This window comes from Salmo salar, chromosome ssa28 (genome assembly GCF_905237065.1).
Source record: "Salmo salar chromosome ssa28, Ssal_v3.1, whole genome shotgun sequence".
Classification (NCBI taxonomy): Eukaryota; Metazoa; Chordata; class Actinopteri; order Salmoniformes; family Salmonidae; genus Salmo; species Salmo salar.
In genome coordinates, this window is record NC_059469.1 from 26,621,757 (window position 1) to 26,640,000 (window position 18,244).

General features: G+C 45.5%; 1 protein-coding gene across 4 annotated transcripts in view; it reads right to left on the reverse strand.

The window, feature by feature from the left end:
* The window catches only part of LOC106589770 (slit homolog 1 protein), a 230,758-nt gene that overhangs the window by 58,781 nt on the left and 153,733 nt on the right, over positions 1–18,244 (reverse strand). For all 4 annotated transcript variants that reach the window (XM_045710028.1, XM_045710026.1, XM_045710029.1 and 1 more), the window contains exons 10-13: positions 6,016–6,087; positions 838–909; positions 665–736; positions 305–448 (exon numbers count right to left, since the gene is read on the reverse strand). In XM_045710028.1, the coding sequence (XP_045565984.1) occupies positions 305–448; positions 665–736; positions 838–909; positions 6,016–6,087 (360 nt within the window). The remainder of the gene's footprint in view (positions 1–304; positions 449–664; positions 737–837; positions 910–6,015; positions 6,088–18,244) is intronic.

Genomic DNA, 18,244 nt, shown 5'->3' on the forward strand with positions numbered 1-18,244 from the left:
TTTTGAATTACCTGAAGGTGTGTGTGTGTTTGAATTTCCTGAGTGTGTGTAATTGTCACGATGATGGATTTACATGTTTCCATTCCTGTGTTATTACGGAGTAAACAGCTGTGGCTTGACTCATGTTTTATGGTGACAGAGAAGAATGTGTGTGTGTGTGTGTGTGTGTCTGTGTGTGTGTTCGTGTGTTTGCGTGCGTGTGTGTGTCCACATTCGTGCGTGCATGATTGTGAGTGTGTGCACACGTGTGTGTGCAAGTGCCCCTGTGTGTGTGTGTGTGTGTGTCTGTGTGTGTGTAACTTACAGTGTCTGTATAGCTCTGAGAGAAGCGAAGGTGCCCTTGGCCACAGTCTGTATCTTGTTGTCATACAGAGACAGTAGAGAGAGGTTCTGCAGGTCTGTGAAGGCATTGGCCCGAACACAGTGGATCTTATTGGCATTCAACAACCTGGGACAGGAAGGTAGAGAGAGAGAGAGAGAGACAGAGAGAGAGAGAGGGGGTGGAGGGGAGAAAGGGAGCGAGATACACAGAGAGAGAAAGATAGAAAGAGACAGAGAGAGGGGGTGGGGGAGAAAGAGTTAAAAAAATAGAAAAGGGAAATATGTTACTGACAATCATCAATGTAAGCTGAATATTATCAAGGAGTAGCCATTGTGTACTTACAGTAGTTGTAGGGCATATAGTCCATCAAACACTCCTTTGGGAAGCTCCGTAATCTTATTCCCATACAGGACTCTGGAAAAGATCAATTGATAAATTAATTAATTAATCAGTGACTCAATCAATCAACAATAAATCAGAAATGCACTTATCCATCAATGGTTATAGTGACTCACAGTGAGTTGAGAGATCTCAGGCCTTGGAAGGCATCAGGAGCTATTTCGGATATCTGGTTATTACTCAGGTCTCTGAAGCGGGGGGGGGGGGGGTGAAATGGGGGGGGGGGTTAAAGAGGCATTCAATGTGGGAGATCTTGTCTTCAGCCAGGCCCAACTTTCATACTGTAACTCTAACCCTTAACCCCTAGGACTCAACTAAGTCCTTACAGTACCATAACTTATTATTCAAGTTTCCATTCTAGAACTTCCTGAAGCAGCCAATGATATTCGGACAGAAGTGAGTTGACGACACTGCTAGCCAATCAAAACCCAGAATAGTGTGGTGTGTGTGTGGTGTATTAATGGGGTGTAGGGCTATGGTCCATATGGAACAGGCTGTTTCTGTAAATGCCTGTCGTTAACAGGATCCACAGATCTCTGGCCACAAGCTAACCACGAAGTGTTTGTCTGTTTGTGTGTCTGTGTGTGTGTGTGTGTGTGTGTGTGTGTGTGTGTGTGTGTGTGTGTGTGTGTGTGTGTGTGTGTGTGTGTGTGTGTGTGTGTGTGTGTGTGTGTGTGTGTGTGTGTGTGTGTGTGCAGTGAACTCCAGTCAACTGCATGTCTTTAAAGGGAAATCATCGTGTGGTCTTTAAGATGTGAAATGATCCCATTTGAGGCTAATGTTAAACTAAGTGCTAAATAAGTGTCTAGTGCAAAAGCCTGATGTTTCCTGGAAAATAGAGCTCTGGATTAGGAGGAGGTTACAGCATCTGATCTCAGACACACTCCTGTCATGTTAAAATAGATTCCTGGCTAAGCATCTGATCTCAGACACACTCCTGTCATGTGAAAATAGATTCCTGGCTAAGCATCTGATCTCAGACACACTCCTGTCATGTGAAAATAGAGCGTCAGATTAGTAGGAGGTTACATCGTCTGATTTTAGACACACTCCTGTCGTGTTCCAGGGTAACAACACAGTTCATATGTAGGGTCATACAAACTGGGTCAACGTGAGAGCATGTGTGTTAGTATGTTTACACAGAGGGTCCCCCTGTCACCTATTTTTATCAATAGAGATCTGTAGTAGAAGCTCCCCAGAGGCGGAAGGGGACAACCATCCTTCTCAGTGAATTATGCGAGGGAAACACATTGTGAAACATTAAAAAGTTGTATTTTTAGATAAAGCTATAATCAATATATTCACGTCTCAAAATAATTGATTAAAACACACAGTTTTGTAATGAAGGTCTACAGTAGTCTCAACAGCACTCTGTAGGGTAGCACCATGGTGTAGCTGGAGGACCGCTAGTTTCTGTCCTCCTTTGGGTACATTGACTTCTATACAAAATTTAGGAGACTCATGCTTCTCACCCCCTTCCGTAGACTTACACAGTAATTATGACAACTTCTGGAGGACGTCCTCCAACCTATCAGAGCTCTTGCAGCATGAATTGACATGTTGTCCACCAATCAAAGGATCAGAGAATCTGGTACTGAAAGCATAAGGTACAGCTAGCTAGCTCTGCGGTGCATAACATGTGGTGAGTAGTTGACTCAAAGAGAGAGAGAGCTAGCTATATTTCAAATTAAATGTTCACTTCCATTTACTTAGCTAGCCAATGCAGCTAGCTAGTTTAGCCTACTCAAACATCCTGCTTGAACAGAGGGGGATGATATGTTAGCTAGCTGGCTATGGCTATCGAACACTGGAACTTTTTCAAGTCAACGTAATATTTTGGTTTTACTAATTTATTGCCACAGGGGCCCATCAGAGTAACTGCTAAACTGCTAACTGTACACTGATGATTGTAGCGTGCTTACTAATGCGTTAGTTCTAGTAGCTATGTTGACTTGACGTTAGCTCATATGGTGACACTGATGTAGGCTGTGTGTAACGGTTAGTGGTTTTGATGTTTGGTTTGAACATTTTTGCCTGGTCACAGACAGCTGATGTGCTGTGCATTGAAATCCAAAAACGAATGGAAAAGATGAGAGCAGGAGAGCGCATAGCTAGGTGCCTTCGGAAAGTATTCAGACCTTTGTTACGTTACAGCCTTATTCTAAAATGGATTAAAAAAATATATATCCTCACAATACCCCACACAATACCCCATAATGACAAAGTTAAAACAGGGTTTCAGATTTTTTTTGCAAATGTATTACATTTAAAAAACAGATATACTTTATTTACATAAGTATTCAGACCCTTTGCTATGAGACTCGAAATTGAGCTCAGGTGCATCCTGTTTCCATTGATCATCCTTGAGATGTTTCTACAACTTGATTGGAGTCCACCTGTGGTAAATTAAATTGATTGGACATGATTTGGAAAGTGCATATCAGAGCAAAAACCATGCCATGAGGTCAAAGGAATTGTCTGTAGTGCTCCGAGACAGGATTGTGTTGAAGCACAGATGTGGAGAAGGTTGCCAAAACATGTCTGCAGCCTTGAAGGTCCCCAAGAACACAGTGCCCTCCATAATTCTTAAATGGAAGAAGTTTAGAACCACCTAGACTCTTCCTAGAGCTGGCCTCCCGGCCAAACTGAGCAATTGGGGAAGAAGGGCCTTGGTCAGGGAGATAACCAAGAACCCAATGGTCACTCTGACAGAGCTCTAGAGTTCCTCTTTGGAGATAGGAGAAACTTCCAGAAAGACAACTGTCTCTGCAGCACTCCAACAATCAGGCATTTATGGTTGAGTGGCCAGACGGAAGCAACTCCTCAGTAAAAGGCACACGACAGCCTGCTTGGAGTTTGCCAAAAAGGTATCTAAAGACTCTCAGACCATGAGAAACAAGAGTATTTGGTCTGATGAAACCAAGATTGAACTCTTTGGCCAGAATGCCAAGTGTCACGTCTGGAGGAAACCTGGCACCATCCCTATGGTGAAGCATGGTGGTGGCAGCATCATGCTGTGGGATGTTTTTCACCGGCAGGGACTGGGAGACTAGTCAGGATCGAGGCAGAGATGAACAGGGCAAAGTACAGAGAGATGCTTGATGAAAACCTGCTCCAGAGCACTCACTCAGCACTCAAAGGTTCACCTTCCAACAGGACAATGACCCTAAGCACACAGCCAACACAATGCAGGAGTGGCTTCGGGACAAGTCTCTGAATGTCCTTGGGTGGCCCAGCCAGAGCCCGGACTTGACCCCAATCGAACATCTCTGGAGAGACCTGAAAATAGCTGTGCAGCAACGCTCCCCATCCAACCTGACGGAGCTTGAGAGGATCTGCAGAGAAGAATGGGAGAAATTCCCCAAATACAGGTGTGCCAAGCTTGTAGCGTCATACCAAAGAAGACTCGAGGCTGTAATTGCTGCTAAAGGTGCTTCAACAAAGTACTGAGTAAAGGGTCTGAATACTTACGTAAATGTGATATTTCAGTTTAAAAATATATAAATTAGCAAAAATTTCTAAAAACCTGTTTTTGCTTTGTCATTATGGGGTATTGTGTGTAGACTGATGAGAGAAAAAAAAAACGATTTAATCAATTTTAGAATTAGGATGTAACGTAACAAAATGTGGAAAAAGTGAAGGGGTCTGAATACTTTCCAAGAGCACTATATGTGGCTGATATGTAAGTTGTGAGGTTTGTGATGATCAGGAGTGTATTCATTCCGTCGATTCTTTTGAAAAAAGTTTCTTAAACGGATGCAAACGGTATGAAATGGGAATAAACATACCTGAATTTGTCCAATAGAAACTCTCGTTTGCAACTGTTGGACTAATGATTACACCCTAGATCAGCTAGATGCAGGCAAGATTTTGCAAGGCAAATCACCTTGATTCCTCCAATTTCTCTCGACCTGTGCACATTGTAAACTTTCATTCATAGGCTATGTTGTTGTAACCTCATGATGGGTATAGGGAAAATTCTAGTATCATGTTATAGCCTAAACCTATTGATGTTGCATTGAGCTGGGGGAATGAAATATGAATGAGAGTCATCTAATATGCTGTAATATAAATAAGGCCATGCTCATAAAAATAAATAATTGTCCTCCCTCATCTTAAACGGCACCAACCGCCACTGATCTGTAGTGATCTGTTTTGTTAGCGCTATAGGCTTTATAAAACTTCGAGACGATATACTGAAATGCAAGAGTAGCATAAGGGTAAGGAGTAGAGAGGGAGGGTGAAAGAATGAGGTTGGTATGGGGTTGGTGTCTAACCTAGTGTTTGGCTGTGGCTAGTTGTGACCAGTAGCCCATGTATTTTGGGGCTAAACTGGTTAGCGACTGGTTGGTGGATGCACTGGAGGCTGAGATACTACTTGACTGGAAATCACTGCCGTAAGCAGGACAGAGTGGAAAGGAGGAGAGGAAGAGGAACCCTCAGTCTTCAATCCAGAACAGGCTAGTTGTGACGAGTAGCCCCTGTATTTTAGGGCTAGGCTGGTCAGCGGGTGGTTGGTGAGGCTGAGATACTACTGGACTGCCCCCCCCCCCCATAAATACCGCAGAAAAGGGAGAGAAGAAAAGGATGAGAAAACCATTAGTCTTCGTTCCAGCACTCTCTCCTTCCCCAATATCATATCATATAGTCATCATATCCATAATCCTCTCTGCCACAGTTTATAGTGTGTCTACGCAGTCAGACAGACACTCTACGTAGGCTGAGAATACTGTACCAGCACTGAAATATGAGCGGTGTTATTACAGTGGAGAGGTTTCAGCTTGTAGCCTTCTGTAGCCTTCTACCTTTTCCTGCTCTTAGTCTGAATCTAATAGTTTGGGTTGTGACATGAAAATAAGAAGGTAAGATTTACTAATTATGTTTTGATTGGCCGCCTCGCCCTCTGGCCCGACAACAAAGTACATTGTCAACGTTTCACCAGTTCTTTTTTTAGGTGCAGTAGGCTGGGTTGTGAAATGAGTCTAAGTGGATTACACTCACTTATGTTCTTTTATCCATAGACCTGGTGTATTTACAGTACATCTGTTCTTCAGCAACAAAGGAAGTGTAGTTAGTGTACTTCAACCCTCGAGGGTATATACTTGCATTAATACTTCAGCCCTACAGCTAGTGTTCTTACAGTACATGTTTTCTTCTGCCCTAGAAGAAGTGTACTTCAGCCCTAGAGGAAGTGTATGTAGTGTATTTCAGCCCTAGAGGAAGTGTACTTAGTGTATTTCAGCCCTAGAGGAAGTGTACTTTGTGTATTTCAGTCCCAGAGAGTATATACTTACATCCTGCACAGCTTCTTGTAGGGAGAGAAGGCGCCGGGAGGAACTGACTTGATCCCATTCTGCTCCAGACGACTAGAGAGAAACAGAGATGGGGAGGAAAGAGAGGGATTGAGAGAAGGAGAGGACGAGACAGACAGATGGAGAGATTGAGACAGAGAGAGGGAGGGAAGGAGACAGAGATATGGAGACAGGGATACAGAGCGATGGAGACAGGGAGAGATGGAGAAAAGAGAGATGTAGATACCAGGTAGTAAACCAAAAGAGATCACTATAGAAACAAAGCGGAGTAGTCATATATTATCACAGACCCATGGTAATTGATCAGGTGCTGCCAACTTCCTTTATCCACAATGTGTGTGTGAGTGTGTGTCTGTGTGCGTGCACGTGCAACTGCATGTCCTTGCATGTGTGTATGTCTCCCCTCTCCTTCCCTGGTTCGTTAATAAAGGTCACTTCCTGTCCTGTGTGTAAGTTATAAGTTATAACATCTCTTGAACAATAAACAGGTCTGGAGGAGAGAGGAATGGGGAGAGACATGGAGGAACACAGTGGAGGAATAGGGAGAGACATGGAGGAACACAGTGGAGGAACAGGGAGAGACATGGAGGAACACAGTGGAGGTACAGGGAGAGACATGGAGGAACACAGTGGAGGAACAGGGAGAGACATGGAGGAACACAGTGAAACAGGGAGAGACATGGAGGAACACAGTGGAGGAACAAGGAGAGACATGGAGGAACACAGTGGAGGTACAGGGAGAGACATGGAGGAACACAGTGGAGGTACAGGGAGAGACATGGAGTAACACAGTGGAGGAACAGGGAGAGACATGGAGGAACACAGTGGAGGTACAGGGAGAGACATGGAGGAACACAGTGGAGGAACAGGGAGAGACATGGAGGAACACAGTGAAACAGGGAGAGACATGGAGGAACACAGTGGAGGAACAAGGAGAGACATGGATGAACACAGTGGAGGTACAGGGAGAGACATGGAGGAACACAGTGGAGGAACAGGGAGAGACATGGAGGAACACAGTGGAGGAACAGGGAGAGACATGGAGGAACACAGTGGAGGAACAGGGAGAGACATGGAGGAACACAGTGAAACAGGGAGAGACATGGAGGAACACAGTGGAGGAACAAGGAGAGACATGGAGGAACACAGTGGAGGAACAAGGAGAGACATGGAGGAACACAGTGGAGGTACAGGGAGAGACATGGAGGAACACAGTGGAGGAACAAGGAGAGACATGGATGAACACAGTGGAGGTACAGGGAGAGACATGGAGGAACACAGTGGAGGAACAGGGAGAGACATGGAGGAACACAGTGGAGGAACAGGGAGAGACATGGAGGAACACAGTGGAGGAACAGGGAGAGACATGGAGGAACACAGTGAAACAGGGAGAGACATGGAGGAACACAGTGGAGGTACAGGGGGAGACATGGAGGAACACAGTGGAGGAACAGGGAGAGACATGGAGGAACACAGTGGAGGAACAGGGAGAGACATGGAGGAACACAGTGGAGGAACAGGGAGAGACATGGAGGAACACAGTGGAGGAACAGGGAGAGACATGGAGGAACACAGTGGAGGTACAGGGAGAGACATGGAGGAACACAGTGGAGGAACAGGGAGAGACATGGAGGAACACAGTGGAGGTACAGGGAGAGACATGGAGGAACACAGTGGAGGAACAGGGAGAGACATGGAGGAACACAGTGAAACAGGGAGAGACATGGAGGAACACAGTGGAGGAACAAGGAGAGACATGGAGGAACACAGTGGAGGTACAGGGAGAGACATGGAGGAACACAGTGGAGGTACAGGGAGAGACATGGAGGAACACAGTGGAGGTACAGGGAGAGACATGGAGGAACACAGTGGAGGAACAGGGAGAGACATGGAGGAACACAGTGAAACAGGGAGAGACATGGAGGAACACAGTGGAGGAACAAGGAGAGACATGGAGGAACACAGTGGAGGTACAGGGAGAGACATGGAGGAACACAGTGGAGGTACAGGGAGAGACATGGAGGAACACAGTGGAGGAACAGGGAGAGACATGGAGGAACACAGTGGAGGAACAAGGAGAGACATGGATGAACACAGTGGAGGAACAGGGAGAGACATGGAGGAACACAGTGGAGGAACAAGGAGAGACATGGAGGAACACAGTGGAGGAACAAGGAGAGACATGGAGGAACACAGTGGAGGAACAGGGAGAGACATGGAGGAACACAGTGGAGGTACAGGGAGAGACATGGAGGAACACAGTGGAGGAACAGGGAGAGACATGGAGGAACACAGTGGAGGAACAAGGAGAGACATGGATGAACACAGTGGAGGTACAGGGAGAGACATGGAGGAACACAGTGAAACAGGGAGAGACATGGAGGAACACAGTGAAACAGGGAGAGACATGGAGGAACACAGTGGAGGAACAAGGAGAGACATGGAGGAACACAGTGGAGGAACAGGGAGAGACATGGAGGAACACAGTGAAACAGGGAGAGACATGGAGGAACACAGTGGAGGTACAGGGGGAGACATGGAGGAACACAGTGGAGGAACAGGGAGAGACATGGAGGAACACAGTGGAGGAACAGGGAGAGACATGGAGGAACACAGTGGAGGAACAGGGAGAGACATGGAGGAACACAGTGGAGGAACAGGGAGAGACATGGAGGAACACAGTGGAGGTACAGGGAGAGACATGGAGGAACACAGTGGAAGTACAGGGAGAGACATGGAGTAACACAGTGGAGGAACAGGGAGAGACATGGAGGAACACAGTGAAACAGGGAGACTGGAGAGAGAACTGTCTGCCCTGTCTGGGTCATATAAGCACTCAGAGTCAGATACAACCACACGTCCCTCAATCTGTCAACCACACGTCCATCAATCTGTCAACCACACGTCCGTCAATATGTCAACCACACGTCCGTCAATCTGTCAACCACACGTCCGTCAATGTATCACCACACGTCCATCAATCTGTCAACCACACGTCCGTCAATTTGTCAACCACACGTCCGTCAATCTGTCAACCACACGTCCCTCAATCTGTCAACCACACGTCCGTCAATCTGTCAACCACACGTCCCTCAATCTGTCAACCACACGTCTGTCAATCTGTCAACCACACGTCCATCAATCTGTCTGTACACAGGTGTGTGAGAGGAGGGACATGTGACAGAGCGATGCTGGAGACTTCAGACATCACAGAAGAGTGGCGCTGCTCTCTTTTTCTAACTCTCTCTCGCTCTCTCTCTCTCTGAAACACACACAGATATCCTAACGGTGGAGACTGAAAGTCACAGACATACTGTACTCAGTCTCAGATGTTCAGGAGAAACAGAGAGGTAGTCAGTACTGGGCTCTGAACCATATTAGTAGCGTTGGTGTGTGTGTGAACATGGCTGCCAGTGTGTGCGTGTGTGTGTGTGTGTGTGTGCGTGTGTGTGTGTGTGTGTGTGTATGTATGTGTGTGTCTGAGCATTTGCAGGTTTGCGTGTGGTTGAGTGGTTGTGTGGCAGGGCATGCAGACAGCTGTCTCTGTCCAGCCCTGCTCTGATCCAGTACTCTAACCCCTCTGAGCCTCATTAAGGACTGTACTAAAAGCTGTGAACTGACCTACAGATAAACAGCCAAGGCTGGGGCAGCATTGGGCTGGAGCTGTGGCTGGAGCTGTGGCTTTGCCTGGTGTAGGGGGTTCTGGTTGTGGTTGTGGCCAGGGCAGGGGCTGTGGGATTGGCCTGGGATAGGGCTAGGGCTGGTAAATATGAATGGGTCTAGAGAGAGTGCTTGGGAAGAGGGAGTTGGGGAGTTTGGGTATTTGGACCAAACTGAGGTGGCCTGATGGGAATGAGGAACAGAATAACAGGTTACTCCTGTTAAAGACTCTCCAATATACCTAGAATAACAGGCCACTCCTGTTAAAGACTCTCCAATATACCTAGAATAATAGGTTACTCCTGTTAAAGCCTCTCCAATATACCTATAATAACAGGTTACTCCTGTTAAAGACTCTCCAATATACCTAGAATAACAGGTTACTCCTGTTAAAGACTCTCCAATATACCTAGAATAACAGGTTACTCCTGTTAAAGCCTCTCCAATATACCTAGAATAACAGGTTACTCCTGTTAAAGCCTCTCCAATATACCTAGAATAACAGGTTACTCCTGTTAAAGCCTCTCCAATATACCTAGAATAACAGGCCACTCCTGTTAAAGACTCTCCAATATACCTAGAATAATAGGTTACTCCTGTTAAAGCCTCTCCAATATACCTATAATAACAGGTTACTCCTGTTAAAGACTCTCCAATATACCTAGAATAACAGGCCACTCCTGTTAAAGCCTCTCCAATATACCTAGAATAACAGGCCACTCCTGTTAAAGACTCCAATATACCTAGAATAACAGGTTACTCCTGTTAAAGCCTCTCCAATATACCTAGAATAACAGGTTACTCCTGTTAAAGCCTCTCCAATATACCTATAATAACAGGCCACTCCTGTTAAAGCCTCTCCAATATACCTAGAATAACAGGCCACTCCTGTTCACATGTCCAGCTGCATGTTGTGATAGGACGTCTAGTTCGATGAAATATGATTTGAAATCTCCAACCTCACTAGATAAGCAGAGCAGACAGCTTTAGACTGTAGTCTGGTTCAGATTGTGATTGGTCTAGACAGGATAAGGATAAATCCCACATGCTTTTAATGTTAATGCTGTGTGTGTGTGTGTGTGTGTGTGTGTGTGTGTGTGTGTGTGTGTGTGTGTGTGTGTGTGTGTGTGTGTGTGTGTGTGTGTGTGTGTGTGTGTGCGTGTGTGTGTGTGTGTGTGTGTGTGTGTGTGTGTTTGCGCGTGCGTGCGTGTGTGCGTGCGTGCGTGTGTGTTTGTGGGTATGTGTGTCTGTGTGTGTGTGTTTGTGTTGAGTTATGTATAATTGTATATTCAATGACTTGCCGTAATATTAATATTTAAAGTTTCCATATATTTCATTTAAGAATGTTCTGGTTCAAAGATGTGGGCATCCATTTATGGACAGACAGAGCTGTATAATTGACATTCTTAGGATAGCTGTTATTCCAGACCACAGATTCCTGCGGTAGTCATGTTCTATGTGTGTGTGTTTCCAGTGTGTGTCACAGCCTTGTGGTCTCAGGGTGTTTTGCCAAGTGGCTTTAATTCCCTCCATCATCATGTCTGGATCTGTGTGTGTGTGTGTGTGTGAGTGTGTGTGCAGGTGCGTGTGTGTGTGTCTGTGTGAGTGTGTGTGTGTGTGTGTGTGTCTGTGTGTGTGTGTGTGTGTCTGTGTGAGTGTGTGTGTGTGTCTGTGTGTGTGTGTGTGTGTGTGTGTCTGTGTGTGTGTGAGTGTGTGTGCAGGTGCGTGTGTGTGTGAATGCATGCCTGTGTGCCTACGCGCCTACGTGCCTACGCGCCTACGTGCCTACGCGCCTACGCGCCTGCGTGCCTACGCGCCTACGCGCCTGCGTGCCTACGTGCCTGCGTGCCTGCGCACCTACATGCTTAGCAGAGTGTTTGAAGAAGTTCTGAGGAGTGCATTAAAGGAAAAATCCACCCAATACCACTCAGTCCTTTAAATTACTGTGTTAAATAACACTAATATGTGAAAACAATACTTTTTTGTGAACAAATGTTTCATTTTGGTGATATAATAAGGTTTGTAGCAACTTCGAAAATTGTTGTGGAAATCTGTTGCAGCTCAAGTCGACTAGAAAATCTGCAAAGCTGGCTGGCTGGCTAGCGAACGTAGCTACACACAATAATAACAAATCAAATCAAATGTAATGTGCCAAATACAACAGGTGTAAACCTTACAGTGAAATGCTTACCTACAAGCCCTTAACCAACAATGCTGTGTTTTTTTTAAAGTAAAATAATATTTGAAAAATGACACAATAAAATAACAATAACTAGACTATATACATGGAGTACCGAGTCAATATGCGGGGGTACAGGTTAGCCAAGGTAACTGAGGTAATATGTACATGTAGGTAGGGGTTAAGGTTAGCCAAGGTAACTGAGGTAATATGTACATATAGGTAGGGGTACAGGTTAGCCAAGGTAACTGAGGTAATATGTACATGTAGGTAGGGGTACAGGTTAGCCAAGGTAACTGAGGTAATATGTACATGTAGGTAGGGGTACAGGTTAGCCAAGGTAACTGAGGTAATATGTACATGTAGGTAGGGGTACAGGTTAGCTACGGTAACTGAGGTAATATGTATGTAGGTAGGGGTACAGGTTAGCCAAGGTAACTGAGGTAATATGTACATGTAGGTAGGGGTACAGGTTAGCCAAGGTAACTGAGGTAATATGTACATGTAGGTAGGGGTACAGGTTAGCCACGGTAAGTGAGGTAATATGTACATGTAGGTAGGGGTACAGGTTAGCCAAGGTAACTGAGGTAATATGTACATGTAGGTAGGGGTACAGGTTAACCAAGGTAACTGAGGTAATATGTACATGTAGGTAGGGGTACAGGTTAGCCAAGGTAACTGAGGTAATATGTACATCTAGGTTGGGGTACAGGTTAGCCAAGGTAACTGAGGTAATATGTACATGTAGGTAGGGGTACAGGTTAGCCAAGGTAACTGAGGTAATATGTACATGTAGGTAGGGGTACAGGTTAGCCAAGGTAACTGAGGTAATATGTACATGTAGGTAGGGGTACAGGTTAGCCAAGGTAACTGAGGTAATATGTACATGTAGGTAGGGGTACAGGTTAGCCAAGGTAACTGAGGTAATATGTACATGTAGGTAGGGATACAGTGTTCCTTTTGTCTTGCTGGGAAAGGGCAGCGTGGAGCTAGTTAGCTGTAAAATCACCTGAACAAACTGCACTATCAATTTAGGAGTCTACAATCTCACCATGTTCAACCTGCAGATCGATGTGCCTCACAGAGTGGAGTCTTACATTCGCAGATGTACAATGGGCCGTGTCGTGCATTCTGGACAATTCTGGTACAAGGAGCGCTCTCCTTCAGGGGGTCTATTGGTCGCTAGCTCAAAAACCCAACATTAGCACGAATTTCATCGACAAGAAGTACAACATTACAAATCTTTTCCGAGATGTGAGATGAATAACTTGCAATCTGTAGTATCTAATAGCTTTGGAATCGTGACATCACGTACTCTCAAGGAAAATAGGCACATTTCTCGACATATACGCTGACTTTGAGAAGGGATTGCATTACAATTAGCTTAGGAACCGCGTGACGCAGCATGACAATGTGAAGGCGATTGGTAGACAGTCTGCTGGGTGGTATTTCTATAATATCTCTGGCTCCATGTAATGCACCCTGAACTAAAAAGGCAGACAAATAGGAAACGTCCTAGACCCTCCGTTAAATTAGACATTTCTCCAGGTAGGAATATCGCAAAAATATGATCAATGGCTCATTTGAGAGAAGACATCTTTCTGAGTTATGACATCGGCCAGTATTAGAATCTGACATGTATGATAGACGTTTTCACGATCTAAAAGTCGTATTACTGTTAACTTCCAGTGTATTGAGAGCGACTTTATCACATTGCTGCATCATACCGGCCTAAATTCTGTCTGCTTGAACGCCAATAACTTAGATACACGTGAAAACATGAAATGCCCCAGGGAATCCATGGAACATCACGCTGAGATGCACAAAAACAATAACATTCAAAATGGGTGAACGGGTTTGTTATATAGGAGTGTGTGTCTGAGTATGTGTGAGTGTGTCAGTGTAGGACTCAGGCCTTCCAGACAGCATTCACTTGTCTCTCCATCCCCCTTCTCAGATCAATACATCAAAGGACTGAGTCTCCACCATGACAAAGACCTCAGGAGATGGACGTGTGAGCTTAAAGGCACACACACACACACACACACACACACACACACACACACACACACACACACACACACACACACACACACACACACACACACACACACACACACACACACACACACACACACACACACACACACACACACACTGAATCCTCTGTCCTCCAGCCCAGGCCTCTGGCCTCCATCCCTCCCTCCATCCCTCCCTACCTCTCTATCCTTACATCCCTCCTTTTCCAATCAACCAACAAAGAAAAACAATCTTCATAGGTATTGTTGACATGGAGAATCAATGGCTGTCAACCCATTCATCAGGTGTCTGTCTCTGTGTATAAAATAGAATCAATAGTTGTACTTGTACTCATGAGGCTATGTGCCTGATTTTCATTGAGGTAGAAGACATAATGCTGTCAGCTATTCAGACAGAGTGACATGCACCCAGCGGAGTCCACTCTACTGGCTACATAACAAGGGCACCTGCTCTATGAGACAGAAATACTCATGTTGTAGCCAACAAGAAACACCCGAGACATTTTCACAAACAACTGTATTGCTCACAGTGTTTATAATATTTACCAAAACCTATCATTATGTGATGTCCTTAAAAGGCGGCAACAATTTACGCATGTTTAAAATAAACCATATGTGTCACTTACATGACGCATCGGCAGTAAAATGTAGAACTCTGTTCCATGTGAAATAATGGGAATGGTATGGTTTGTTTTTGGTGAGAAATGGACAGTACTTTGAGAGTTGCCAACAGGCGGCACCCTACTAAGAAAAACAGAAAGAGTAAAAGAAATACATTATACAACTTATTGTAATGTTTTGGTCAGACCTAAGCGTTCAGATGCAGAGAACCACACTTCTAACAGGCCTACCAGGAACAGACTAACTAACTAACTACAGACCCACAGTCCTAACAGACCTACCAGGAACAGACTAACTAACTACAGACCCACAGTCCTAACAGACCTACCAGGAACAGACTAACTAACTACAGACCCACAGTCCTAACAGACCTACCAGGAACAGACTAACTAACTACAGACCCACAGTCCTAACAGACCTACCAGGAACAGACTAACTAACTACAGACCCACAGTCCTAACAGGCCTACCAGGAACAGACTAACTAACTACAGACCCACAGTCCTAACAGGCCTACCAGGAACAGACTAACTAACTACAGACCCACAGTCCTAACAGGCCTACCAGGAACAGACTAACTAACTACAGACCCACAGTCCTAACAGGCCTACCAGGAACAGACTAACTAACTACCGACCCACAGTCCTAACAGGTCTACCAGGAACAGACTAACTAACTACAGACCCACAGTCCTAACAGGTCTACCAGGAACAGACTAATTAACTACAGACCCACAGTCCTAACAGGTCTACCAGGAACAGACTAACTAACTACAGACCCACAGTCCTAACAGACCTACCAGGAACAGACTAACTAACTACAGACCCACAGTCCTAACAGGCCTACCAGGAACAGACTAACTAACTACAGACCCACAGTCCTAACAGGCCTACCAGGGACAGACTAACTAACTACAGACCCACAGTCCTAACAGGCCTACCAGGAACAGACTAACTAACTAACTACAGACCCACAGTCCTAACAGGCCTACCAGGAACAGACTAACTAACTACAGACCCACAGTCCTAACAGGTCTACCAGGAACAGACTAACTAACTAACTACAGACCCACAGTCCTAACAGGCCTACCAGGAACAGACTAACTAACTAACTACAGACCCACAGTCCTAACAGGCCTACCAGGAACAGACTAACTAACTAACTACAGACCCACAGTCCTAACAGACCTACCAGGAACAGACTAACTAACTACAGACCCACAGTCCTAACAGGTCTACCAGGAACAGACTAACTAACTAACTACAGACCCACAGTCCTAACAGACCTACCAGGAACAGACTAACTAACTACAGACCCACAGTCCTAACAGGTCTACCAGGAACAGACTAACTAACTACAGACCCACAGTCCTAACAGGTCTACCAGGAACAGACTAACTAACTAACTACAGACCCACAGTCCTAACAGACCTACCAGGAACAGACTAACTAACTACAGACCCACAGTCCTAACAGGTCTACCAGGAACAGACTAACTAACTACAGACCCACAGTCCTAACAGGTCTACCAGGAACAGACTAACTAACTACAGACCCACAGTCCTAACAGACCTACCAGGAACAGACTAACTAACTACAGACCCACAGTCCTAACAGGCCTACCAGGAACAGACTAACTAACTACAGACCCACAGTCCTAACAGGTCTACCAGGAACAGACTAACTAACTAACTACAGACCCACAGTCCTAACAGGCCTACCAGGAACAGACTAACTAACTACAGACCCACAGTCCTAACAGGACTACCAGGAACAGACTAACTAACTACAGACCCACAGTCCTAACAGGTCTACTAGGAACAGACTAACTAACTACAGACCCACAGTCCTAACAGGCCTACCAGGAACAGACTGACTAACTAACTACAGACCCACAGTCCTAACAGGTCTACCAGGAACAGACTAACTAACTAACTACACTCCCACAGTCCTAACAGGCCTACCAGGAACAGACTAACTAACTACCGACCCACAGTCCTAACAGGTCTACCAGGAACAGACTGACTAACTACAGACCCACAGTCCTAACAGGTCTACCAGGAACAGACTAACTAAATAACTACAGACCCACAGTCCTAACAGGCCTACCAGGGACAGACTAACTAACTACAGACCCACAGTCCTAACAGGTCTACCAGGAACAGACTAACTAACTACAGACCCACAGTCCTAACAGGTCTACCAGGAACAGACTAACTAACTAACTACAGACCCACAGTCCTAACAGGTCTACCAGGAACAGACTAACTAACTAACTACAGACCCACAGTCCTAACAGACCTACCAGGAACAGACTAACTAACTACAGACCCACAGTCCTAACAGGTCTACCAGGAACAGACTAACTAACTACAGACCCACAGTCCTAACAGACCTACCAGGAACAGACTAACTAACTACAGACCCACAGTCCTAACAGGCCTACCAGGAACAGACTAACTAACTACAGACCCACAGTCCTAACAGGTCTACCAGGAACAGACTAACTAACTACAGACCCACAGTCCTAACAGGTCTACCAGGAACAGACTAACTAACTACAGACCCACAGTCCTAACAGGTCTACCAGGAACAGACTAACTAACTACAGACCCACAGTCCTAACAGGTCTATCAGGAATAGACTAACTAACTAACTACAGACCCACAGTCCTAACAGGCCTACCAGGAACAGACTAACTAACTACAGACCCACAGTCCTAACAGGTCTACCAGGAACAGACTAACTAACTACAGACCCACAGTCCTAACAGGTCTACCAGGAACAGACTAACTAACTACAGACCCACAGTCCTAACAGGCCTACCAGGAACAGACTAACTAACTAACTACAGACCCACAGTCCTAACAGGCCTACCAGGAACAGACTAACTAACTACAGACCCACAGTCCTAACAGGCCTACCAGGAACAGACTAACTAACTAACTACAGACCCACAGTCCTAACAGGCCTACCAGGAACAGACTAACTAACTACAGACCCACAGTCCTAACAGGTCTACCAGGAACAGACTAACTAACTAACTACAGACCCACAGTCCTAACAGGTCTATCAGGAATAGACTAACTAACTAACTACAGACCCACAGTCCTAACAGGCCTACCAGGAACAGACTAACTAACTACAGACCCACAGTCCTAACAGGTCTACCAGGAACAGACTAACTAACTACAGACCCACAGTCCTAACAGGTCTATCAGGAATAGACTAACTAACTAACTACAGACCCACAGTCCTAACAGGCCTACCAGGAACAGACTAACTAACTAACTACAGACCCACAGTCCTAACAGGCCTACCAGGAACAGACTAACTAACTACAGACCCACAGTCCTAACAGGCCTACCAGGAACAGACTAACTAACTAACTACAGACCCACAGTCCTAACAGGCCTACCAGGAACAGACTAACTAACTACAGACCCACAGTCCTAACAGGTCTACCAGGAACAGACTAACTAACTAACTACAGACCCACAGTCCTAACAGGTCTATCAGGAATAGACTAACTAACTAACTACAGACCCACAGTCCTAACAGACCTACCAGGAACAGACTAACTAACTACAGACCCACAGTCCTAACAGACCTACCAGGAACAGACTAATTAACTACAGACCCACAGTCCTAACAGGTCTACCAGGAACAGACTAACTAACTACAGACCCACAGTCCTAACAGGCCTACCAGGAA